Source organism: Hermetia illucens, chromosome 2 (genome assembly GCF_905115235.1).
Source record: "Hermetia illucens chromosome 2, iHerIll2.2.curated.20191125, whole genome shotgun sequence".
NCBI classification, from domain to species: Eukaryota; Metazoa; Arthropoda; class Insecta; order Diptera; family Stratiomyidae; genus Hermetia; species Hermetia illucens.
Genome location: NC_051850.1, coordinates 71,156,764 through 71,182,997, shown reverse-complemented (window position 1 = coordinate 71,182,997; position 26,234 = coordinate 71,156,764). Strand labels below are relative to the sequence as shown.

Sequence of the window (26,234 nt, the reverse complement as noted above, 5' to 3'; positions counted from 1 at the left end):
CCTACCTACTTAAAAACTAAAGGGGCGCTGGTAGTGGTGGCCGGTGGTAGGTCAGTGGGAGAATCCGTCAAGTACTCCCCGCAACATCGAACACGTATGCAGAATGGCTTCTGTATGGTTTGAACCAGACTGTGCGAAAGTCCCAGGACATCAAGAGAAGCCGTGAGGGGTTTAGGTACAATACCTGTAGCTGACAATATTATGGCAACTACAACTAGAACTAGACCCCGCTACAACCCGCTAGAGAAGCCAAATTTCTTTGATTTCCCGAGCCAATGGTTCATAGTTCACCTTCTTCTCTATGTATATCCGTTCAATGTTGCTGGGGGCCGCCCGGTCTGATTATGCTTCAGGTTAAAGTTGCATAATTCGGCAAGTCCTCACACGACCTTCTCGTGGTGGCCGCTGGAAACCGTCTTCGGGAGGGCCAAGAGTGTGTAGGGCCGGGCTGGGAGTAAGCTCATCCAACTGACGAGGATCTGCTTGTCTGCTGGTCATGTGTTAGGGGCAAGTAGATCTGGCGGGGGATGGACTGAAGCAACAGCCCGGGGATCGTCCTCCCTGCACCGGAGAAGGTGCTAATAGGACCCTAAGCCAAGGTGGAACAGCGTACGCCGAGAGCTGCGTAGCCAATGGGGAGCTTGGTCTTTAGTATGCGAACTCTGAACACCTTCGGCACCTTCAGTTTCAAATAAGACCTTTACCCTGGTGGCCAGGCCAGCCAGGGTGGACATTCTTCCCGGACTACTCGTGGGACCAAGACATCGACTCAATTATCAAAAAAAACAAAAACGACGATAGAAGAGGAGGCGATGATGCCAGGCGCACCATCAGAGGACGAGCTGCTGGCCTCCAGTCAGGAGACAGTGACCGTCGAGAGCAATACACTCGGTGTCAGCCATAGCACCGTTGTGCTGAAAGGAACCGCAGGGACTTCCCGGAGCGAGGCGTCAGACGGACTAGTGGCTTCCAGTCTGGAACCCACTGCCGTCAAGCTGGGTGTAGAAAGTACCAGACATAGTACTCCTGACCCGAAGCCCTCAGCGTCGGGGGATCCCACAAAAGCGAAAACCGACAAGAATATCGGTCGCCGGAAACCGGATAAGAAGCGAAGGTCCACGGGTGTCTTGCTCACGAGCCAGAAGGCCATGCATATTCTCAGCAAGATTGCTAAGAATAAAAAGGCCGGTACTGTCGACGAGCGGGATAAAAAAGACCTTGCTAAATACCATGCGATTGTTGATGAATACAATAGCAAACGCCTGGCTGATGAGCAGAAGGCGAAGCCCATCGCTCTAAAATGCAATCGATCTCAAGACGAGGTCGAACAAGATAAGAAGCGGAGCAGAGTGGGCAAGAGCGCAGACGCTAAACAACATCCGAAGGAAATTGTACAGCAACCGTCAGCCAGCGGGCCACGTACTGCGAAGCCCTTCAGCGACGTGGCCCGAAGTCACTTACGTGTGGCGCTGGCGGATGGCAATTCTGCTAGCGGCAAACTAACGCTGGAGGTGTGGACCAGTGTTGAGGCTAGGCTCTCGGGCATGGTCTATGAGCATCTCTTGGAAACCGGAGACAAACACCCGGGACTCACCCCCACTTTGATTCATCTCAGGTGGTCCGTGGGTTCCACGTAATAACTGGCATGGACCATGGGTCGTGTGTCGCTAAGATCAACGACGCCTGGGAGGGCGTTAACCTCAAGATCATCCCTTACGACGAGATTCACAGGAGACCGGTCGCTCGCAACTGGTTGCGATCCGCATGGAGAAGGACAAAATCGTCCATTTCCTGCGCCTTCACAACCCCGGGATTCCCATGGACGGCTGGGTTGTTATCAAGGAGAAGGAACCTCAGATAAACAGTCAGCCTCTACTACTCCGCATAAACGAGGAGTGCCTGGAGGCACTGAAAAAGGCCGGTTATAAAGTGTGGTTCGGAGTCAGGAATGCCAAAGTAAAAGTGTTCCGCTCTGCAAAACCGGACGACGACCTAGACCCAATCGACGCCGCCGACGAGCTGTTGGAGGAGATGACGATCGACGGTCCGACGGAGGCCGACGGGCACTTCCACCATGTGACAAGTCGGGCTTGGCGGCATACCAGCCAATCACGCAACATATGAACAGCAGCGGTTCAGCGGCGACGAACCGGGTGCAATTGGAAAGATTGACTATCCCGAAATTTGATGGGAAATACAGTCAGTGGCGCATGTTCAATGACATGTTCAATTCGTTAATTCACTGCAACGAGACGCTGTCTGCGGTTGAAAAGATGCAGTACTTGAAAACTCATGTTCAAGGTGATGCTGCAAGAGTCATTCAACATCTGGATGTGAACAACGAAAATTACGAGGCAGCAAGGCACATGCTGCGAGAACAGTATAACAACAAGCGAGCCATGGCATGGAATTACTTGCACAAGTTCTACAACTTGCCAATGGCAAAGGAAGATTCTGATTCCTCTACCAAACGAGCAATGGACGCCACCGCAGATTTCATCGCTAATATGAATAGCATCGGCGTCAACACTGAGCATTGGGACTTATTGGTCATTTTCGAAACAACTAAGAAATTGAACCTAAAATCTCGACGATTATGGGACGCATCACTGGGTGCTAACGCAGAGTTACCCACCTTGAAATCGTTTTTGGAGTACCTGACGAGTCGGTTCAGGACACTCGAGGCGTTGAACATTCCTCGGAAAACTTCCAAGGTTAACTCACTGACGACTACAACGACAAAGGCATGCAGCTTTTGCACCAAGGACCACTACGTGAATCAGTGCAACAAGTTCAGAGAGATGAACGAGCAACAACGGAAAAATGAAGCAAGGAAACAAAACTTGTGCTTTAACTGCTTGAGGAAGGGACATGGCGCCAACCAATGCCCCTCGAGTAGCAGGCACCGGACATGTTTGAAGAAGCACCATTCGTTACTACATAACAGTGACATCACAAGCATTTCAAAAAAATTGACAGTCGATGTTAAACCATTCATCCCGACTACCCAAGCGTTGTTGGCTGGGGATGGAACGCAGGATCAAACAGTACTACTCGGAACCGCTCGAGTTGAGGTACAGAGTGTTTCGGGCGAATTTGTGAATTTGCGAGCTTTACTAGATTCTGGGTCGCAGAGGAGCTTCATCACGGAATCAGCGGTTCAATTGCTTGGTCTACGAAGGTGGTTCTCAAAGATATGATACATATATGCGGAGTCGGAGCAGGTACAAGACTGCAGAGTAGAGGCAGTGTGGAGTTAGTGATCAAGGCAAAGTATGGAGACTTCACAACCAACGTGTCCACTTTAGTACTACCGACCATAACGAACTTGCATTCGTCAACCGAAACCCCAGTCAAGCTACCAGCGGGACTATCAGTCAAAAAATTAGCTGATCCCCAATACGGAACTCCAGGGCGAATCGACATTCTGCTTGGAGCAGACACCTACAACGAGATCGTGTTAGCAGGGTTCAAAAGGGGATTTCCTTGTGCAGTGAATATCAGATTTGGCTAGATTTTACTCGGTCCGACTTCTGCTCGAAACAATCAAGAGGGCATATTGACATTTATCGCTACTGAAGACAGCACGGATAGACTGGTCAAGAGGTTTTGGGAAATCAACGAGATATCGAGCGAACAGCCGGTAACAAGGGACGAGCAGGCAGCTATGGAATGGTATCAGCAGACCACCAGGAGGAACGAGTCTGGCAGATACATTGTTCGGATCCCGTTTAAGCAAAATGCGGATCCCGGAAAAACCGTGTGCAACTCGCAGTAAAAGGCATATATTCGCTTCTAGCAATTGGAAAAACTATTGAACAACGACGATGACTTAAGGAACCAATATGTAGCATTCATGGAGGAATACCTTGAGCTAGGCATTCATGGAGGAATACCTTGAGCTAGGTCACATGGTGGAAGTGCCAGTCGCAAATAAGTTTACAAAACAGACATATTACTTGCCTCACCATGCCATACGCAAGGATGACAGTACCACCACAAAGCTTCGAGTCGTTTTCAATGCGTCTCAAGCAGCACCAACAGGCAAGTCACTCAACGATATCTTGCTCGTCAGTCCCAACATTCATAATGACATCACTCATGTATTGATGATATGGAGAACGCATCGATACGTGATAGCAGCTGACATAGAAAAGATGTACCGACAGATAAGTATACATCCTCAGGATCGGGACTATCAACGAATCCTGTGGCGAAGTCATCCATCCGAACCGATTAAACATTTTAAGTTAACAACAGTTACATATGGCACGGCCAGCGCCCCGTACTTGGCGATGCGCACTTTGCATCAGCTATCGGATGACGAAAGGGTGCACTATCCAAAAGCGTGTCGAGCCATTAAAGGAGACTTTTATGTGGATGATGTCCTAACAGGCGGAGATACAATCAAGGAAGCGCAGACCTTACAGCAAGACCTTATCAAAGTACTACAAAAGGGAGGGTTTAAATTACGGAAATGGCCAGCAAATCACGATAGCCTATTGGAGTCAATTCCTGTTTCCGATAGAGAAGCGAACCCACCGTTAAGCATCGACGAGGAAGATCACATCAAGACGCTAGGACTACGATGGCATCCAGCAAGGGATTGCTTTTTCTTCAAGGTTACCTTAGAGGAGATCACAAGTACTGTGCTCACGAAACGACAATTGCTTTCTGAGGTAGCAAAATTATTCGATCCAGTGGGATGGTTGCAGCCGTGTATTATCGTAGGGAAAATAATGATGCAGCAGCTGTGGTTACAACACAGAACCTGGGATGAACCAATCACAGAAGAACTTGATGCGAAATGGCGAAACTTCCGTTCACAGTTGCCGGTTCTCCAAGAAATTACAATTCCAAGGTGGCTACACTGTAGTGATACTGTAGTCCATGGATTTTGTGACGCCTCAGAAGCAGCATATGCGGCAGTCATCTATGTACGCATTGAGGAACGTGACGGTTCCACAACTGTTCAACTCATAACGTCGAAGTCCAAAGTCACACCGTTAAAGGTCCAATCGATTCCACGGTTGGTGCTGTGCAGCGCTGCGCTCTTGTGCGACCTGATGTCAACTACGTTAGAAGCCCATGGTTGGAAGGATGTCATTCCCTATTATTGGACAGATTCGATGATCGTACTACAATGGCTCGAAAGTCTAGGAGCTAAATGGAAAGTGTTTATCGCCAAAGAGTCAGCCAAATTCATTCCTCCTCCGATTCCAAACAATGGCGACATATAAATAGCAAAGCAAACCCGGCAGATGTCGCATCTCGTGGAATTTTCCCTAACTTTTTGAAGAATCATGTACAGTGGTGGAACGGCCCGGACTGGTTAAAGGAACATCAAGACAAATGACGAAGCACAAGGAAAATTAGCTGTAAACAACATCAACTGGAAGTTTATTCCACCGGGAAGTCCTCACTTTGGAGGGATCTGGGAGGCAGCAGTCAAAAGTATGAAGCGCCATTTGATCAAAACCATCGGTGCGCACTTGTTAAACGTGGAAGAAATGTTCACGCTGCTAGCACAGATCGAAGCATGTATGAACTCGAGGTCCTTGACACCATTGAGTACTGATCCACATGACCTTACCGCTTTGACTCCTGGACACTTCTTGATGGGGGAACATCTGTTTAAACTGCCGAATGGAAATACAGAAGACAATGTGACAAAAAAGTAGCAACTAGTACAAAGGCTCAAACAACAGTTCTGGCATCGATGGAGTTTGGAGTATTTGACACAGTTGCAGCAACAAGCAAAGTGGTTTAGTGAGAATCGAAAAATAAACGTGGATGATCTAGCCCTCATTAAATGCGAAAATCAACCGTCTGGCCGATGGCCTCTAGGAAGAATTGTGGCAGTTCATCCTGGAAATGATGGACTAACTAGAGTAGTCACGCTGAAGACCGAAAATAACATAATCAAACGACCTATTTCGAAGATTTGTCCTTTGCCAAACAACGGGGAACGTACAGTAGAGCCAACGATAGCTAACATTGGTATCCACCCAAATCGGCAGAAAAGGAAACAAGAATCCCGGTCTGTGGGAAAGACATCAAAAATGTCCAAACTGATGATAAATTTAATCACTTTATTAGTTTGTGTCACAGGGGCAAAAAGCAACTATACCATCAAGCACCTTGAACCAGGGATATATGTCGAGCATTTGGGTCAGGTCCGACTAATAAAGGGACAATTCCGGTTGGACGTCAATATCTCTAGTGAGAGATATCTGACCTAGAGCACACTCGACAGATATATCAGAATATGTCCTACGATTACACCCAGATATACGGTGTGCGGAGCTTGTAACTCAACTTGAACAAGAAGTCAACATAACAATAGACGCTATCAGTCCATGGGTTAAAGTGAGTAGTCAACGCGGTCTCCTAGGAAATCTACTGCAAGGAATCTTCGGAGTGAACAACGAAGTCTACGCAGACATCGACAAACTGGATGAAAATCAAAGGCAAGTCATCAAGACTCTGGAACACCACGGCAACCTGTTGTTAAGCACTACCGCACTTGTGAAAGAGACACGGCAAGCTCTTACCACTAAATTACACCTCATCGCTTGGAAAGTAGATCACGCCTATAAGACAATGGCAGAAATGATCACCTGGTACACCAATCACAACAGAATCAATATTCAACTCTTGGCAGCGTATCAGGCAGCATTCACTTGGCTGGAGCACACTCAGAAGCATTATGAAGCGATTTACAAAATTAAATCAGGAACAGGAAGCTTTTCGGAAATACTACCAGCATTAACCATAGTGACTACCCTCTCTCGGATGCAAGAAAAGCTAGGAGGTGAACTAATCATAGTTTCACAAGAAGTAGGCAAAGCAGGCATTTCTACCCAGGGAAACGGAATTACGATTTCCGGCTGTTTCCACATCGTTGAACGGGATTCCACACAATTTAGGAAATGGAAATTTTTCAGTTCCCGATATCGCTCAAAATTATCTCGGAGTGAGGTATGACGACCAAACGTACTTCACGCTGACTCCGGAACAATTTAACCAATGCAAAAAACAGCAAGTAACTGAATTGCATTGTTCAGTCACCATATTGTCGAGCATCAATGGCCACCCGAATTGCATCTTGGACGAGATCTACAACACATTCAACAAGACACCATGCCCGCAACACATCATTCATGTGAAGAACATGTTGTGGAAACAGTTAATACGACCCAACACTTGGCTGTTTCTTGCTTCCACCACCAATCCTGTCGTCCTCACTTGCAAGGGACAAAGACAAGACCTGCAACTCGAAGGCGTAGGCATCTTAGAAATGGACCCAAGTTGTAGTCTGAAGAGTTTTACAGTTATTCTTCGAACCACTCCCACCGATATCAACAACGCCATGGTCCAGTACACCTACGTGAAACCTGTCATCATCCAACGACTTGACACAATCAACACGACAGTTGTGTACGAACCATCAAAGACAATTCTTGAACGAGACGACAACTTCATTGAGGAGACTCAAATCAAGAAGCCCAACTTTGACCCGATATAAAGACTACTACTTGGCACCACCTTAGGCATCAGACCATCGTATTAGGATCCGGGCTCTGGTTCGGGTTCCTGATTACCAGCATCATCATCACGGCGCTCCTTTGCAAATTCTGCAAGTCGCAAAGCTTTCAGTCAACTTCAGCACCCAGAACATCTCCTGAATCCACGGTCCAGTGGTTCGACCACGATAAATAGAAGAACCCGTGGTTCTTGGCTGGGCAGAATGTTTACAATATAATCAGAATAAGTCTTTTTAAGAAATATAACACATACTTTATCTAGAATAAATGTTAACTCGCAATAATTGCATGCAATTGCGGTAAAATGTATTGAACAAAATCAGCTAACAATGCATTGCATGAGAAATTGGTTGACATAGCGTTTTTTTTGTAATATTCGTACCTATGGTTTTTTAGTCTACTAAGAATTTTACCTGTAAGCAAAAATTGTGTATATAATAAGTGTTCAAATGCAATAAAATGTCAATATGGTTCAAGCACACAAGCCTTTAATTTGTTTAAAGCTTAGGTGAGACTGCCTAAGCACTTGGCCATATTCGGTTTGATTTTTTAGAAAAGTCAACAAATAGTAATGGACAAAATTTTACGTATGCCGTCGACTTGGTGGTATTAGTATCAGGGATGTTTCTGTCCATTATAAGCGACATCATGGAAGGAGCGTTGCGAAAGGTGTGCCTGTGGGCCGCAAGATGCGGACTCAGGATAAACCCAACCAAAACGCAACTGATGCTATTCACCACCAAGACAAGGATACCTGAATTCCCTCTACCACGGCTGAATGAACAAAGATTGGTTCTTTCCTCTAATGTAAAGTATCTGGGTGTAATCCTGGATCCTAAGCTAAATTGGAGATTGAACATAAAACTGAGGGTTAAGAAGACCTGTATAGCCTTCTATGCCTGTAAGAGAACCTTTGCAAAGAAATAGGGTCTCCGGTCGAGAATGGTTCTCTGGATGTACACCGCTGTAGTGCGTCCGATCCTGACGTACGGCTCTATTGTATGGTGGCAGGCTTTAAAGAAGAAATACAATAGAATGAGCTTAATAGGATTCAAAGAACCGCGTGTGCAGGTGCTACGGGGCTCTGCAGTCCTGCCCGGCAGATGCTCACATCAAATATGTTGCAGCGTGCAGTGCCGTCAGACTACGTGAGTCCGGATGCTGGGCAGCGAAGTCCTACGACCACAGCAACATCCTAGATGAAATACCTCGAGAAATCTGGGCATCCCCCACGGACTATGCTAAGCTTCACGAGAAACTTTGCTGTGAACCTTCCAACCAGGGCAAAGTGGAAGACCGGCGGCGTGTTGCCCGACTATGACACGGTATTCTTTACGGACGGATTAAAGATGGCCTATGGAGTCGGCGCGGGCGAATTTCTCGAATACACACGGTGTATCCAAGTCGTATGGTCTCCCAGATTTCGCCAGTGTATTCCAGGCGGAAGTACTGGCGATTTTGGAAGTCTGTCGATGGCTGGAGCGTGATTCGAGCCCCAAGCCTAACATAGCCATTCTGACCGACAGCCAAGCGGCCATCAAGGCCTTGTACTCAACGACGACATCTTCCCGGCTGGTGGGGCAGTGCGGAGACGCGCTCAACCATCTGGGCAGCACGCTCAAGGTCACTCCCCTCTGGGTTCCCGGGCATAGGAACATAGAGGGGAATGAGCGGGCTGACTCTGCTCTTGGCAGTCCCTCGGCGAATACAGTCGGTGTTCCGCTGGCGGCTGTCGGGGGCGGAGTCTACTCGCACTACCTAGCAGCCGCGGGCCTAAGATGGCGAAGGCTTACAAGCTGTGCCAAGTCAAGGAAAATTTGGCCCGCTTATGACATAGCCCAATCACGAGAGCTCCTGTGCCAGACACGTGCAAATGCATTCAAGACTACGGCGGTCTGCACGGGGCGCTGCCCCATAGGGGACCATGCCGCTAGGCTGGGCATACCCTACAACTCGCATTGCCGAAGCTGCGGAGAAGGAAGGGAAACCCTCATGCAGTTTCTCTGCGATTGCCCAGTTCTGGCTAGAGTCAGGCTGCGGACACTGGGTAAACCATTCTTTGGGGACCTCAACGAGGTCTCTAGCTGCTGGGTCGGAGAGCTGCTTTCGTTCGTGAATGCTACGGGCTGGCTCTGAAGATCCGACCCGGCTGGACTCTGCTTCCCTGCTCCCATAACAACAGTCACGGTCTTAGTGGTTCGTGGCATCAAAACGGCGCACCAAAGCGCTAATTGGGCTCCTCGGAGCGGCCACTGATACGTACCCTACTCCCCGCAACATCGAGCACGTATGCAGAATGGTGTACTTCTGCATGGTTTGAACCAGACTGTGCGAAAGTCCCAGGACATCAAGGGAAGCCGTCAGGGATTTAGGTACAATACCTGTAGCTGACAATATTATGGGAACTACAACCACCCGTTCGAGACGCCAAATTTCTTTGATTTCACGAGCCAATGGTTCATAGTTCACCTTCTTCTCCACGTATTTCCGTTCAATGTTGCTATTATGGGGGATAGCAACATCAATAATATACGCGGAGCGACCCGTCTTGTCAACTAGCAGTACGTCAGGCTTATTGTGTGCAGTATGGCGATCAATCAGAACTTGCCGGTCCCAATACATGCTGTAAGCAGAACTATCAAGTACTGCTTGCGGCTCATATCGGTAAACCGGGCATGTTCCCGTGATCAGCCCATGCTTGTATGCAAGGTTTTGATGGATAACCTTACATACAGCATTATGCCTGGTGATGTATTGCACCGGTGCTATAACAGTACAGCCTGAAATGAGATGGTCCAACGTCTCTAACGCCGAACCACACATTCTGCACTGGTCGTTCTCCACCCGTTCTTTCATGATGAGCTTTTTATAAGCTCGGTTGGCGTCCACGCCGTCCTGAATGGCACACATGAACCCCTCCTCACGTGTTTACCGTGCATTGCCTTCGACTTCCATTCATCGATCCGCTCTTGGTCCGACTTCACCCCACTCAGAAGATTGAAAAGTCGATCCGGAATCAGCCCACAGTCTGCCTTACAGACAGCCGCATGCAAGGGACTCGCCTGCTCTTTGCTGCTCGTGATGACCTTTTGCGGATGGCTTGGATTCGCACTTGTCTAATCCAAACTCCATCCGAATATCACGGCTGAACATGTCTATTATTCGCAACAGACTTCTAAGATGGTTGTTAGTACCAGCATACAGCTTGATGTCATCTAAGTACATCAAGTGTGTCAATTCGCACTTAGGCACGTAGGCCATACTTTATTGCAAAACCATGCCCTCTAGCATCATTCAGTAGCCATGAAAGGGGGTTCAGTGCCATACAAAACCAAAGAGGACTCAATGAATCCCCCTGGAAAATGCCCCTCCGTATACGGATGGGCTCTGAGGTATAAGCACCCTCAGATGTACGGACTGATAAGGTGGTATGCCACCCTTCCATGACTGCCGCCAAGAACTTTATTAGTTTTGGATCAATGCGATACAGATTTAGGATTTCGATTAGCCAGGTATGCGGGACGCTATCAAAAGCCTTGGCATAATCGATGTAGCAACTGAAGAGGTTTCTTTGGCCTCTAGTTGCTTGTCCTACAACTACCGAGACGATAATGAGTTGCTCTTTGCAGCCCCTTGACCCAACTCGGCAGCCTTTCTGCTCCTCGGACAAAATGTTGTTGGTCTCGAGGTGCGCATTGATCCGTCCACTAATAATGGACGTGATGAATTTGTAGAGGGTTGGTAAGCAAGTGATCGGTCTTGTCTCTGCGGGGTCCTGCACCGTGTCCTTCTTAGGGATAAGGTAGCTAATCCCCGCAGTGAGGAAGGGTGGAAATTCCTCCGGCCGACTCATGACCTCATTTATACTGCGTGCCAACCGACTGTGTACACTGGTAAATTTCTTATACCAGAAATTCTGCACCCGATCCAGACCTGGACCCCTCCAGTTCTTCGAGATGTTTATGGCTCGTCGAACTTCCTCTTCGGTAACATCCGCAAAATTCATGCCAGGTGTATTGGCATGGCGGGTGCCTCCGGCGGTGATCCACTCAGCATGCTGGGCGGGTAACCCCCAAAGTCCACCCCAATACTCTTTCGCTTCCGTCACCGAGAACTGTATTGTCTGGGCGCTCTGTTGGGATTCGTTGAGAGATCTGAAAAAGCTCCGCTGGTTCCTCGCGTATGTTGCATTCTGGACACGTCTGGAATAACTTTCGCCATACCGTCATAACCGACTGCATATGACAGAAAGTTTCTGTTTTAGTGTGTCCAGAATTTCAACAACGGGTGTCTCACAGGGGATGGCATAGTTCCGGTAAACCCTCTGCACTTTATTTCTCACCCATCGGCTGGCATTGCCAGTGCTGATCTGAATCAGTCTAGCAATGTCCTGCCTTAGTGAGTCCCGCCGACCTTCCAGACGAATTTTCCATGGTGGATCTCTTTTGTCACTCAAACCAATAACACGAAAGCGAATCTTCTGACCGTGCAATTTGATAGCCTCAACTGCACCACAATACACAAGTGAATGTAGCTGCAGCAGCGCCATATCAGCACACAGTCGAGATGCAATCTCATCATTGATTTGAGATAGAATTCCCGGAGTTGCTGGAGATGCATAGAGCCTGGGAATACCTGCTCTATGCAAAGGATCCATATCCGAGAATTCCATACAGCGGGACGGTGGAGAAGAGTGCTTCGGCGAGTACTGAAACTGTTACCTGCAGTGCGGCGTGGTGCTTTTGATGCCACCGCCTCTGCCCCCATCGACTCTCGGTCACCAGTTTCCCCAATGACTTCAAGTCGAACACGCTCCCTGATGGTGGCCGGGATTGTGTCGCTGCGAGTAATAAAGCGGTACTGGTCTGCGACTCGCTGCACAGTCACGTGCGCGAATTGCGGGAAACGCTCGACGAATCTCTGGTGCAACAAGGGCCGGTAAGGAGTTGCACCCGCCCCGCCGTTACTTCGTAGTAGGAGCGGATGATGAAGAGGTTCATTTCTTCAGTCCATTTCATCCGCTTCCTACGCGAACCTGCTGAAGTGGTCGCCACAGATTGTGGGGAAACAGCTGCAGCAGGCGGAGCAATGCTCCTGGTCGTCGTGGCGGCTAGACGTCGAACCGCCCCACGAGTAGCGGTTTCGACGCCGTGCTGTCCATTACGAAAGCCCGACCCAGTGACCAAGTCAGACGACTCTCGCCGGTTATCCGTACCGGACCTTAAATTTCTCCTTCTTCTCATTTTTGGTGATGCACTTTATACCTAGCTGCCAGGTGTTGAGATAGCTTCCTTAGTGAGTAATCTGCAAGACGACAAAGTTCCTGCACTTTCCTCACCTACCCCCTGAGACGCTGCAATGGCGTACAGCCATTCAGACTTATGGCGGAGTTATTGTTATTATTATTATTCTGTTAAGGGAAAGTCGCACCCCATTCTTGAAGAACTATTGTGCCCCTTTTACTGGTTATAGTGTACCTATTGATCGTAGTATCGCAAGCAGGCCTATAACCGTTAGGAACTTTATGTTCCCTACTTCCAGATCTTTCAGCTTTGCGTCTGGTATTGAGTATTAAGTCCTGCATATAAAGCGTGGGCAAATGATCTTCACAACCACCTGAAGAACGTTATCACTGGTATGACAACAAGCATACTTGGTCCCAGTCGTAAAAAAAGTCCGAAGCTGGCAAAGGAATGGAAGAATACCGGGAAATGCTCCACTTTTAAAAAACGTGGATAGATTCAGATTCAGATTTATTTATTGAGCAAAGAGAAGAAGAATAGCTTAAAAGCTCAAGCGTGACTAATTAACTATGTAACGCTAACCTATGGAAATATCCGGTCTAGCCGGTTACATGTTATAAAGTGACAAGGTGTTGTAATTAAGAACACTTTTCTTTTGTTATTTAAATTAAATGGTAATTAAAATTACTTTGTTTTATATATTACAATATTTAAATCTACTAATAAATTATTTGAACATATTTATTTTTCCTTAATCGAACTCCAACAAATACAACTTTAAAATTAACGCAGTCGAAGCTAGACATTTTTTGTAAGTCTTCTCTTTTTTTAAATATGAAATTTTCCGTCACCTACATGGCGAGGTCTAAACTGAGTGGAGAGCGCCGGTGACGTCATCTGTCCGCTGGTATTCGCAACATTCGAAATAAATTTCGAATGCCGCGAATCCTGACGCGCCACAGTTTTGCATGTCCACGTATATTTGGCATATTATGTGCTTAAACCTAAGGATAACTTATAACTTAAATAAGGAGTTGATGAAGGAGGGAGGGCAGGCATGATGGTTGAGAGGAGAATTACTGTCCGAGAGGGGAGCCAGCCCTGACACGTAGTACCTCTGCTCGCGTAACAATGCATGGCGTTTAGCGAGATTTTTTATCAGCGGACTAGGGTGGGACAGCCACTTTTTCAGTTTGACGCGCGACAACCTGATCATGCGCGGAATTGTGGGGCAATCCCCGGAAAGGTCATACAGGAGAGAATTTTGGTGAAATTTTAGGTTTGACCTTCTGCATTTGGCCGTGCATTTCCTGAGCATCGTTCTTTCAAAGCGTTGGAAGGCTTCTGCTACGTTCGGTGACATGGTAACCCATTCTGGGAAACCGTAGGTCAGGATTGGACGAATAAGAGTTTTGTATAAAAGGGTTTTGGTGGTAGAGAACAGGACCTGGGATGAGAGGAGGTTTTTTGAGGCAGCTGAGGCCTTAGAGGCATTGGCAATAGCAGATCAGACGTGAGGGTTGGATTTTAGTTTGTTGTTAAGGGATATTCCCAGGTATTTGATGTTTGGTTTCGGCTTGAGTGTGTGGTTGGCAATGCGTAAATGCAGGTTTTTGCTTTCTGGCACTGTGGGCCGGTGGCACTTTCCATTGGGGTTTCTGAAGCAAATAACCTCAGACTTAAGGGAATTAACGGTGAGAGCCCACCGGTTGAAATAAGCGATGACCCTATTGGTTAGGAGATTGAGAGAGAGGGAGGTTAGTGAGGGCCTGAGACCACTCGCATATGGGATGGTGTCATCAGCGAAAAGGATCCCTCCTGACACGTGAGAACCATTGTCGTTGGGGGAAAACGGCGGGTGAAGAGCAGTCTGAGTTGCCGTTGTCGTGAGGGCTAAGTTTACGGAAGGGAGGGAAATATCGTGGAGAAGATGTTAAAAAGTTTGGGGCCTAGAATAGATCCCTAAGGGGCTCCTGAGTTTACCGGGAAATCGATGGAGCGAAGTCCATCGAAGCGCACGAGTTACGTACACAAATTCCTCAACGGTTATTGAACACCTCCTAGATGATATAAACAATCGTCTTAGATTATCAAGTAACACGGTACCTGCCTAGACAATATTCTTAGCTCAGGCAAACAATTGTCTCCAATTATCAACATAACTAGAGAACAGATAAAATTATTTCATTGGAATTGAAACCGAATGCAATTCACCCTTAACGACTAGATAAATGGACTTTGTATACGTAGCAGCCAGTCAGTCGTTTGCAGGATTTCAAGTAAACTAATCTACAATAAACTTTGTCTTGTTTTTTTCAATTCAAACTCCGGTCTTTCAGTGGAACCAAGAGTTCATCATTTTTTTTTTAAATGAGTACTACTCGGTTATGAAACTGGCGCAGTCGGACTCAATAAGTGTTGTGAAGATATTTTAGTTATCCGGAAAGCCAGGAAGGTGAATCCGATATATAAATTTTAACTTCATAATCGAGAAGTCGCGACGCGAATACATCTAACATACAATTCGGTTAAAGGCCGGGAAGGCCCAAATCAAAATCGAAACTGATCAGAGGACCAAGTCCTACGGGATAAGCCCTAAAGGTCCTTAAACTCTGGTTGAGGCTGGCCAGAGTCTCTGATCCTAACATTACTAGTGATTTGAAATAGATGAGTGTGAAGTAAATAAGCAGGGAAATATATTGATAAAGTGAATTGGAAACAGTTTGAAACAGTGAAATTGTGAAATTTTCAAAAAAAGGAATTGACTGTGACTGAATGAAAAATTTGAGATTCCAGAAATAACAGAACAGAAAACAAGGTAATCAATTTTATTACTATTAGTTTAAAAAATTTGTTGGCATAGACGTGGAGTCCAAACGGAAAGTAGAGAGTAGAAAGACTCACAACAACCGCAGAAATTTGGAGGATAACAAAATGGAGCAGATAGTGCAACAATTACAGCAACAGTTGCTAGAACGAGAAAGCCAAATAGAGCGATTCACAGCAGCAGTCCGACAACTAAACCTGGAACAATCCTCGAGAGAACAAAAGGAAAAAGTTCTCCGGGAAATTCGCTATATGTCAACTTTCACCGGATCTGGTGATGTAACTATTAATGGATTCATTAGCAATATCGAATATTATTTGAGTGGAATTAATTGTGACGAAACACGGAGATTAGCGACTAGAACCATCTACCACGAAAAATTCAAGGAGAGGCGAAAAATGCTATAATCAACCTGGCAGAAATCGATAATTGGATTGTATAAAACCATCTAAGACTACGATACAAAGCGGATATCGAGCCAACAGAAATATATCGGAGAATCAATAGCATTAGAGCAAACTCTGTAAGTGATCTTGCAAACGAAATCCTAAATATTAAGTCTAAATCAGACGAGCTAATTATTTGCTATAGAAATTCAATACATGTTGACTTGAGTAATATAGACTCTTTATTAGTAAATGTAGTCAAGGATATGGCTCAAGAAGTCTTATACGACCAAATTTATGCACAAACTGCAAACTGCACTTCTTTCCATTAGAAGGGAAAGAAATTCGAAAAATTTTGTATTAGACCGGAATATAGACCTCACAAATATGTGAAAAGCTCGAATAGTTCCAACAAATATACATTATCAAACCACAATAATTCAATATATAAAACTTACAGACAGTACACGGCACAGACAGTACATTGGCCGAAAGCATTGACTCGAGATATTTAAATCGCTCAGTTCTGTCAGCGGCCGTTACCTGCCCAGAACTAAGCCATTTAAATATCTCGGGTCAATGCTATCAAGCAATGGAGAATTGCGTAATGAAACTGCTTCACGCATTAACGCAATCTGAATGAAGTGGAATTCCACAACTGGTGTTCTTTGTGATCGACGTATCTCTATACTTCTGAGTGTCGACCTACTATAAAAAACAATGAACGGCGTTTTGCAGTCATGGGGACTAAGATGTTGGACTAGTGGCATCACACGTTTTGATCACATCTAAAATGAGGATATCCCCGATCGATATAGGGTTGCATAGACCGTGGAAAGCTGCCAGAGGCCTTCTCGATGGTGTGGTTACGTAATTCCAACTAGAGAGAATTCACTCAGCAATATTGGTCTGAACATCGAAGTCAATGGTAACCGACCAACAACGGTGGCTCGACACACTGGATGGGGATTTAAAAGTCTCGCGATTACATCCAGTGTAGGGATTTGATAAAATAAAATGGCGAAACCGATCTCGACGAGCCGACCCCGCTTGTGAAAGGCACAACGGTTGAAGAAAACAAAGAAGATGTGAGGAGTGACGAGCGCATGACAGCTCCGTGTCACATAGCTAAAAATTCCATTGATCTCTATCTTTTAGAAAGCTATTTAAATAAATCTTTTGATGGAAAGCCTTGTATTGATAATAGTCAACCTTATACGCTTCATACTCTGAGTTTAATATTACTAGCAAATGCGAAGAATTTAACCAACACCAGATATAAACAAGTCGGGAAACCGGAAGCTGGGCGCTTCAGGTACGAAAGGTTTTGTTTGCTTCTTCTGTGAGTATATTTGAGTGTAGAACTATCCCATTTGTACGTAGCCCGTTATGTATATGCATTTAGTATGTCTGACTACCCACTTTAGTGTGATATTGATATTTAGTTCTTAGTATATAGCACGTAATATGTGCATATATTATGTGAGAGTATCCACTTTCGGATGATATTGACATTCATAGTCTTGAATTTGCAAAAAAGCGACAATTTTGACGTATTATAACTTTGTTGGTAATGGTGCGATTTCCACCAAGCTCTGTGTTATACCCTATATTGTTGCGAAATTTCGTGATGCCAGCATGAAGTTAAGGGGGCAATTACTAAAAATTATAGTATTACTGTTATTAACTTCATTTGTACAGATATCAGTATGGAAGGTATTTCGGAGCCCAGGCACAATATAGTGGCAACCTCCTGATTTTTTTTAGATTTTTCGATTGAGTAGTTTCTGAGAATGGCCCCGTTAAGGGAATGATCACTTTCAACTCCTCGCACTCCCCACCTTTCCAACAAATGTCAAAATTAAGACAGACTTCGAAAAGTGCTAACCGAGAACTTTAATTTGATACCCCCATGACTATATTTGATGCAAAGAAATGTACACCCCCCTTTTGCATGTATGAAGATCCCCCCTTAAATTCGTTGTAAAGGGATGAAACTCACTGTATGCGTGAGCGTTCACAGTTCCCAGCTTTCTACCAAAGTTGGTGCCAATCGTTGTAATCGTCTCCGAGAAAAATTCGTGTGACGGACAGACAGACACACAGGCAGTAAACTGACTTTAATAAGGTTTTGTGAAAATTTCACCCAAACAAATACTGCAGAAAGCTTTCAGAAACTAAAATGAAAGATTTCATTCAACAATTAAATGCACTTCGACTGAAGTACAAACCTAACAAGTAAATTTTGAAACCAGAAAAACTTGAAATATACCAAGGAGAGATACCTAGCGAAACTCAACAAAAGTCAAGAAGAATATGAAGAGACAAGAACAACGGCATTTACTGAAAATTATAAAGCAGGCACAAAGAACAGCCGCAGTACAGAAAGTCGAAACTTAAAAATGTGCACTTAACAAATATCAAAGGGAAACACAAATTCGCAGATCAAGACGATAACATTGATGATTTGATCTTAGACAGACAGTATGGAAAAGCTGAAGAGATAATAAAGAGTGGATTACAAGAAGTGTTAATTTCGAAATTTAAGATAGTGTGATGCTTTAACATTATTAGGTACTTCCTGGTTGAATGACCAAATTATTCATTTTTAAGGTTTTGTGTGAAACAAAACCTTATTAGAATCGAGACGGTGTCTGTCTGTCCGTCTGTCCGTCTGTCTGTCTGTCTGTCTGTCTGTCTGTCTGTCTGTCTGTCTGTCTGTCTGTCACACCCGATTTATTCGGAAACGGCTAGATCGATTTTCACGAAAATTGGTGAGAGTATGTAATCTAGTGATCCCTTTACATGCGTCAAGTGGCGCCATCTTGTGTTAAGTTTAAGGGGGGCTTCCCGTACATGTGAATGGAGGGTGCAAATTTTTTTTTCGCAGAATGTAGCCACGTAGGGTATCAAATGAAAGGTCTCAATTAGTACTTTTCGAATCTGGTTCAATATTTGATATTAGATTAAACATAGGGGAGTGAGGGTTCAAAATATGACCCCCAAAAAGTGTAACAGGTCTCGTTCTCAGAACCTATCCAACCGAAAAATCCGAAAAAAATCACAGTGGTGCATCTCTACAAAATCTAGGCCTCAAAATATATCCGGTTCCGATATCTGCACAAATAAAGTTAATAACAGTATATTTCCACATTTTAGAAATTTACCCGGCACCCCCCCTTATGTTCATTCCCGGAGTACAAAATTTGGCATGCGTGTAATGAAGAATATAATGCACAGTTTGGTCAAGTTTGAAGAAAATCGAATTATTATTAACAAAGTTGTAGGGGGTGAAACTTTACAATTTTTTGTGAATTTCGTGCACTCTATAACCTGCATAACGTCATCATCACATATCAATTCGTCAATACCACAACGAAATGAATTCTTATGAATTGGGTCGCAGACAATTATTTTGTTTTAGTTTTTTAGTTATTTGTCAACCCGACATGTGTGTATGTAGGTATATAATATATGCGTGCTAATGAACTTTGCGGGTAGTGCCTAATTCAGTTAGATATAAGACGTAAATCGGAAATATGGGTACGATAAATTTAGATACGTGCATATATGTGTACAGTAGGTAATAGGCAGTTTGTTTGTTTAGGGTGAGCGTGATATCTATGGCTCTAATATGTACGTATGTCTCGTAGTTTGGAAAAATATGAAGGATTATGTTGGATTTGTAACTATATACGGACAGAAAAATGTGCGTCTCTTACATAAGATGAACACAAAACCTTTATACCCGAAGCGCGAGCTTCCGGTATTCCGACTTGTTATATTAATCTTTTGGCACAACGAAGCCAACAAGGAATTGCAGAAAACTTACCAAAAGTATTGGCCTTAAACACATTCTTCATTCTAAGATTATTAGGAAACGGATATAGTTCAGTACGAAGATGGACACGGAGAATAGATATATTTAGTTTTTTTATACCAGTACATGTAGATTGGGCATGGGCAGTAATAAATTTAAAAGGAAAGTAGATAGAATATTATGATCCTTTAGGAACACCGAATCACAGAGTTCTAAAATGTTTGGAAGATTATCTAAAAGAAGAATCGTTAGATAAAAGAAAGGAACCATTCGATACGGAAGCTTTTGTGAAAGTAAATGTAACAACTGGCCCTTGGCAAAGAAACGGGTATGATTGGGGAGTATTTAGTTTAATGTATGCTGAACATATTACAAGAAATGTTAAGCCAAATTTTTCACAGGAAGATATTTTCAAGTATAGAAAACAAATACTTGTTGAAATACTACAAGGAGACTTATTAGTTTAGTTATATTTTAACTCTACGTTATTCCCTCTTTTGAAGATCATGTTTATTATACTCATCATGTCATTCACAATGGCAACGCTGACTTTACAACGAATTGTTACCAACAATGGATACACAACAATTAATATGGGACAAACTGAGATAATAGCAGATACCAAAACCATACTACATGTTATAAATATTCAGGATATAACAAAAACCGTTTTTTTGATGAAACGAAACATCAAGGAATTAAAATAAGATACTGATCCTATAATTGAAAAGGAAGTAGACAATATTTGTGCAAAGTTAGCGACCCTGAAACCATTTAATAGGGAAAAACGAGGATTGATAAATTTAGGTAGAACAATTCAAAAATGGTTATTTGATACCATGAATGACGATGATAGACAAGAAATATTGAATCATTTGGGAATAATAGAGCAAAATCAGGAGAAAGATGCCAATAATTTAAATAAACAAATTGAAATTAACTCTTATTTTAAAGAAACGTTCACCATTCTAAAAAATTTAATAGAATCAGACAGAAACCGAATTAACAAAACATACCAGCAAATAGTAGAAAAATGAGAAACAAATTATCCTGAATCAATTAAAATTGGACCAAATCCTAAAATTAGAGATGTTAAAAGAGAAATTAGATCAAATTATTGACAATATTGCGTTGGTAAAACACCCCAGCAGGCTTAGTGCAACCAAAATCAGAGCAACAAAACATAACTTTTATAAACTTAAGAATATAAGAACCGGATTATTAACACATGGTACAGACAGTATAGTTATTGCTATCAAAATTCCGGATACTTATCAAATGAACAAAATATGGAAATTATGTTTGACAGTGAATATGTTGTGGAAATCAATCAAGCTAAGTATCAGTTTAACGAAAAGATTCAATATGAGAGAGAATTGAAACCAATACAAAATTGTATAACAAAAAAAAATTGCAAGTTGCAAGAAAATAAAGCAGTTGAAATTAGAAAACTTGACGAAAATACCATAATTTGTAAAAATATGATCAATCAGCTATTAATTAATTATTATGATGACAAGAAAATACGGTTAACGTTCACCAACAATAACATTAACTATACAGATAGATTCTTTTATTCTGATGAAAAGCAATATAATCACACCGAAAACCTTGAATTTCAAGAAAAAGTTTTTAGGAAATAGGAAAATTTGGAACATATCAAATTATTGAAATTTCACGAAAATGTAAATTACATATCAACACCGATAATAATTTTCATTGTAATCATTTTATTTACTCTAATACATACCTTCATTTAAAAAAATAGAAAAATATCAATTGAGTTGAATGAAATGAACAATAATGTTGAAAAAGATAGAATTCAGGAGACTTCGTTTTGGAAGGGGGGAGAAGTTACGTATACAAATCCCTCAATAGTTCTTAAAGATGGAAGTGAAGATGGGAGTCAGGTGACGACCTGTGCCGCCCGGGAAGTAGAGAGTGCCGATTAGGACTCAGAGGACGCCACAACCCCTGACAGGAAGTCTGACAACTGCTAACAGGCAGTTTGATGCCAGTGCAGCCGATTGGATGCTATTTGACCTTAGCTCCACTTTGACTAGTATTACTGTGCCCCTGGCCGTGTCGTTGCGGAAAGTACTGTAACCGGGAACATGTAATTTTACGTTGGGGGGTTCAACCAGTCTGGCTTCTTTTAGGAGAGCGAGGTTAGGTTTGGAATCCTCGAGGAACTTGAGGAGAGCGAAACGTTTGTCATTAGAAATTATTGAATTCGTTTTGAATGTGAGTGCCTTCATTTTGGTTGTCTAGCAATTAAATACGCTTCAAGTTTGTATTCAGGGGGAGACGGAGATAATTGTGGTAGAAGTCGGAGATTGTATTCCATAGCGAGAAGAAAGACATATTGAATAGAGATCTGGCTTCCATGAAGAAGCCCCTGGGAATGAAAGAATGTGGGGGCGATGAAGGGCTAAGGGTTTCGGGTCTTGCTCGACCCCTGGCCACTGCGGCGAAAGACGGGGTCAGTGAGGGAGGGAGGGTCCAGTTGGCATAAGGCAGAGTGTTAGGCTGCGAGACACGAACAGACGAGGGACGGTCAAGGTGGGGGAAGAACGAAGCAGATCGGGAGTGCGGGATGCTTTTGGCTCTCTCTTTGCGCTGGATAGATTCCAGCCTACGGGGGCACTGAGAGAAATGGGCAGGGTGACCCAGTTGGCCACAGGTTGCACATTTGAGGGGTGCCGCCGACTCCTTTTCGGCGTTGTCTTCTACATTCGAACGGGGGCAGTCCCTGGAGGTGTGTGCGCCCGCGCAATTCACGCATCTGGGGTCGTATCCGCAGTTTGAGGATACGTGGCCAAATTGTTGGCAATTTAATCATTGGGTGCGTCCACTTTTCGGGGTTTCTCCCAGCTAACCCGTTGATAAAGTAAGGTATTTTTTTCTGACTATTTTAACCTCTGCCTCAGAGGAAGAGGCTCAGATTGTTATCATTGGCTCATAACCACGGGGTGGAAAGCCTAGCTACACGGACAGGCGTAATCTGCGTTAGCTCCTTAATTTCGGAAGCCACGTTTTCGGGAGTGAGCTCATGGAGGGATATTCCTCTGAGGATGGGGGTTGGCTTTCTCTCCTCTTTCAGCGTGAAGGAATGGCCTTCCAGTTATGTGATTTTAATTAGATATATTAGTTTCTTATGGATATTGGGACAAGTGAACCGGAGTTTGAGTCCGACTTTGTCGGCCGGTAGGTTGGTAATTTCAAATTTGGCATTTTTGTCTATGTTCTTGATTACAAGACCCAGTGCCCTGGTTGTCAATCCATACAAGAAAATCGGGGGGAGGAAACTAATTCTATTCTTATCTTTAACTAACGGTGGGTTGGCCGTGTCAGCAGATTTCGAGGTTCCGGGACGTGCGTGCGTTGCTTCGGGGCGATGTTCATGGTCAGGGAGAAGATAAAAGGGGTTTTTGTTCACTGGGGCCTCATTGTCCGAGATGCCCGAATCCGTTTGTTTTCGTTTGAAGACAGATTTACCTGAAGCAAGTTTGAATTCGTCTTGGAAACCTTGGATGTGCTTCACCGATCCGAGCGTCGGGCTGGTCCCCAGGAGGGAAGCTCTGGTCGTCGTCAATGGTTATGGCAGGGTAGTCGTCGCTAATCGACCGTAACTGTCTTGTCGGCCTAATGGAGGTGTGTGGTGATGTTAGAATTGCCCAGTCCATGGGCGGCGACAGTGTAAGCTGGTTCCGCGTCCTTTACACGCTGTAGTTTCGTATCCCTCGAATAAGGATGTGCTTCGCACTCGCGGCGCGAAGCTTGTACCGGCTTCAATTTGTTATCGAGAAGTCACTTGTATTAAAACTCTAACCGGCACTGTTTTATCGTTAAATAAAACCGTTAAACAAACAGGGATAAACAACTGAATGACTATGTTCGTAAACTTGGCAACAGTGCAAAAGCCCGATCCGAACACAGGCGAGAGCAATCGGCAGAATGAACCATTGGCTTAGGCGGACACAAGCGAACTCCATAAAGTACCTGGATACGGGCAGACATTTATCAGGAACTTCATATCACGGAGAAGCGACTTAACACGCAAAAAAAAAAGCTTGGGAAAACCACCTCGATTCTCATATGATCTATGATCAATGATGAACTGCCAAACAATCAAAATATCGGCGAATTGGAGTCACGCTAATAATATGGAAGAAACAGTCCGTGCAATTCATTGGCTTAAAAATCAATGGTCGGCAGGAGCCGATGGAAGTACAGCCAAACTGGCTAAATATGGAGACGATCAACTACACCAAGTAGTTCAGCAAATGATGCTCAGGATCTGTGACAGCGAATCATTGTGGAAAGGTGGAGGTATCGACAACCTTTCAACAATCGGAAGTAATCTGTTATAGATTATCTATTCGAATAATTTGTCTGTATTATCTAGGAAGTGTAATGCTGACCATATTACGTTCTAATGTACGGTTATGGTCTTGAATGAGGTGCTGAAAAAATATTATTCTAATAGGGAGTGTGGAAATAAAAAGAAGAACGCGTCCGATTTAAGTAATTTGTTCACACTAAATCAATACATTTTTTAAGGTTTTGTCTGTAAAACAAAACCTTATTAAAATCGGTTTACTGTCTGTCTGTCTGTCTGTCTGTCTGTCTGTCTGTCCGTCACACGCATTTTTCTCGGAGACGGTTGTAGCGATTGGCACCAAATTTGGCAGAAATGTGGGAACTGTGAACGCTCACGCATATAGTGAGTTACATCCTTTTACGACGAATTTAAGGGGGGGTCCCCATACATGCAAAGGGAGGGTGTAAATTTTTTGTTCATCAAATATAGTCATGTGGGGTATCAAATTAAAGGTCTCGATTAGTACTTTTCGAAGCCAGTCTTAGTTTTGACATTTGTTGAAAAGGTGGGGGGTGCGGAGGGTTGAAAGTGGTCATTTTTTTAACGAACCCATTCTCTGAGAATGGGTTCGTTAAAAAAACTACCCAACCAAAAAATCTGAAAAAAATCAGGGGGCTGTCACTATATGGTGCCTAGGCTCCGAAATACCCTTCATACCGATACCTATTCAAATAAAGTTAATAATAGTACATTACTATAATTTTTAGTAATTGACAGGAAAACCCCCTTAAGTTCACCCTAGAATCACAAAATTTTGCAACAATATAGGCTACAGCATAGAGCATGATCCTGCCAAATTTGGTGGAAATCGCACTATTACTAGCAAAGTAATACTAGGTTAAAGCTGTCGCTTCTCTGCAAATTCGAGACTATGAACGTCAATATCACTTGAAAGTGGATATTTCACATAATATATGCATATGATACGTGCTACATGCTAATGCGATAAATGCACACTCAAATCTCTTTATAAAAGAAATACACAAAACCTTTCATACCTGAAGCGTCCAGCTTCCGGTTTCCCGACTTGTCTTAAAGCTATTTATGCTTTACAATCCAATCATGTTCCAACTTCATTAATTTCACAATACATTGGCCCTCTAATTATATTTGATTCCATTATGAGGTGGTTAATTGAGTCATTTTTAAGACTTTATGTAAAACAAAACCTTATTAAAATCGGTTTACTGTCTGTCCGCCTCTCTGTCTGTCTGTCACACGCACTTTTCTCCAAAACGGCTAAACCGATCCGAATGAAATTTGGTGGACAGATGGGAACTATGAAATCCCACGCATACAGCGAGTGGCATAAATTGAGATGAAGTTTAAAGAGGGGCTCCCCATACATGCAAAGGGGGGGGGGCAAAAAAGATGTTCACCGGGTATAGTCGTGTAGGCTATATATATCCCATTCCGGCATCTGCTCAAATAAACTTACTAATAGTATATTAAAAACTTTTAGAAATTAACTAAAAAACTCCTCCTAGGTGTACTAAATTTACCGACATAGAGGACAACCTCGTGTATACACATGCCAAGTTTCATGAATCCAACTATTAGTGTCAAAGTTATAGCAGTTCGATCTTATCAAGTTTGATCCAAATCATACTATTAGCAACAAAGTTACAGTCGCTCAAAGTTGACTTTACCGTGTAAATTTAATGCAACTAAATATCAATATCACACTAAAGTGGGTAGTCAGACATGCTAAATGCATATACATAACGGGCTACGTACAAATGGGATAGTTCTACACTCAAATATACTCACAGAAGAAGCAAACAAAACCTTTCATACCTGAAGCGCCCAGCTTCCAGTTTCCCGACTTGTTGATATCTGGTATCGGTTAAATTCTTCACATTTGCTAGTAATATTAAACTCAGAGTATGAAGCGTATGAGGTTGACTATTATCAATACAAGGCTTTCCATCAAAAGATTTATTTAAATAGCTTTCTAAAAAATAGAGATCAATGAAATTTTTAGCTATGTGACACGGAGCTGTCATGCGCTCGTCACTCCTCACATC

General features: G+C 43.7%; 1 protein-coding gene across 1 annotated transcript; it reads left to right on the top strand.

Moving 5' to 3' along the window:
- The first annotated feature begins 4,157 nt into the window (after window positions 1-4,157).
- On the top strand, window positions 4,158-5,240 carry LOC119648461. The gene has a single exon (XM_038050219.1). It carries the CDS (start codon window positions 4,158-4,160, stop codon window positions 5,238-5,240), a length of 1,083 nt encoding a protein of 360 aa, XP_037906147.1.
- Window positions 5,241-26,234: the final 20,994 nt, after the last annotated feature.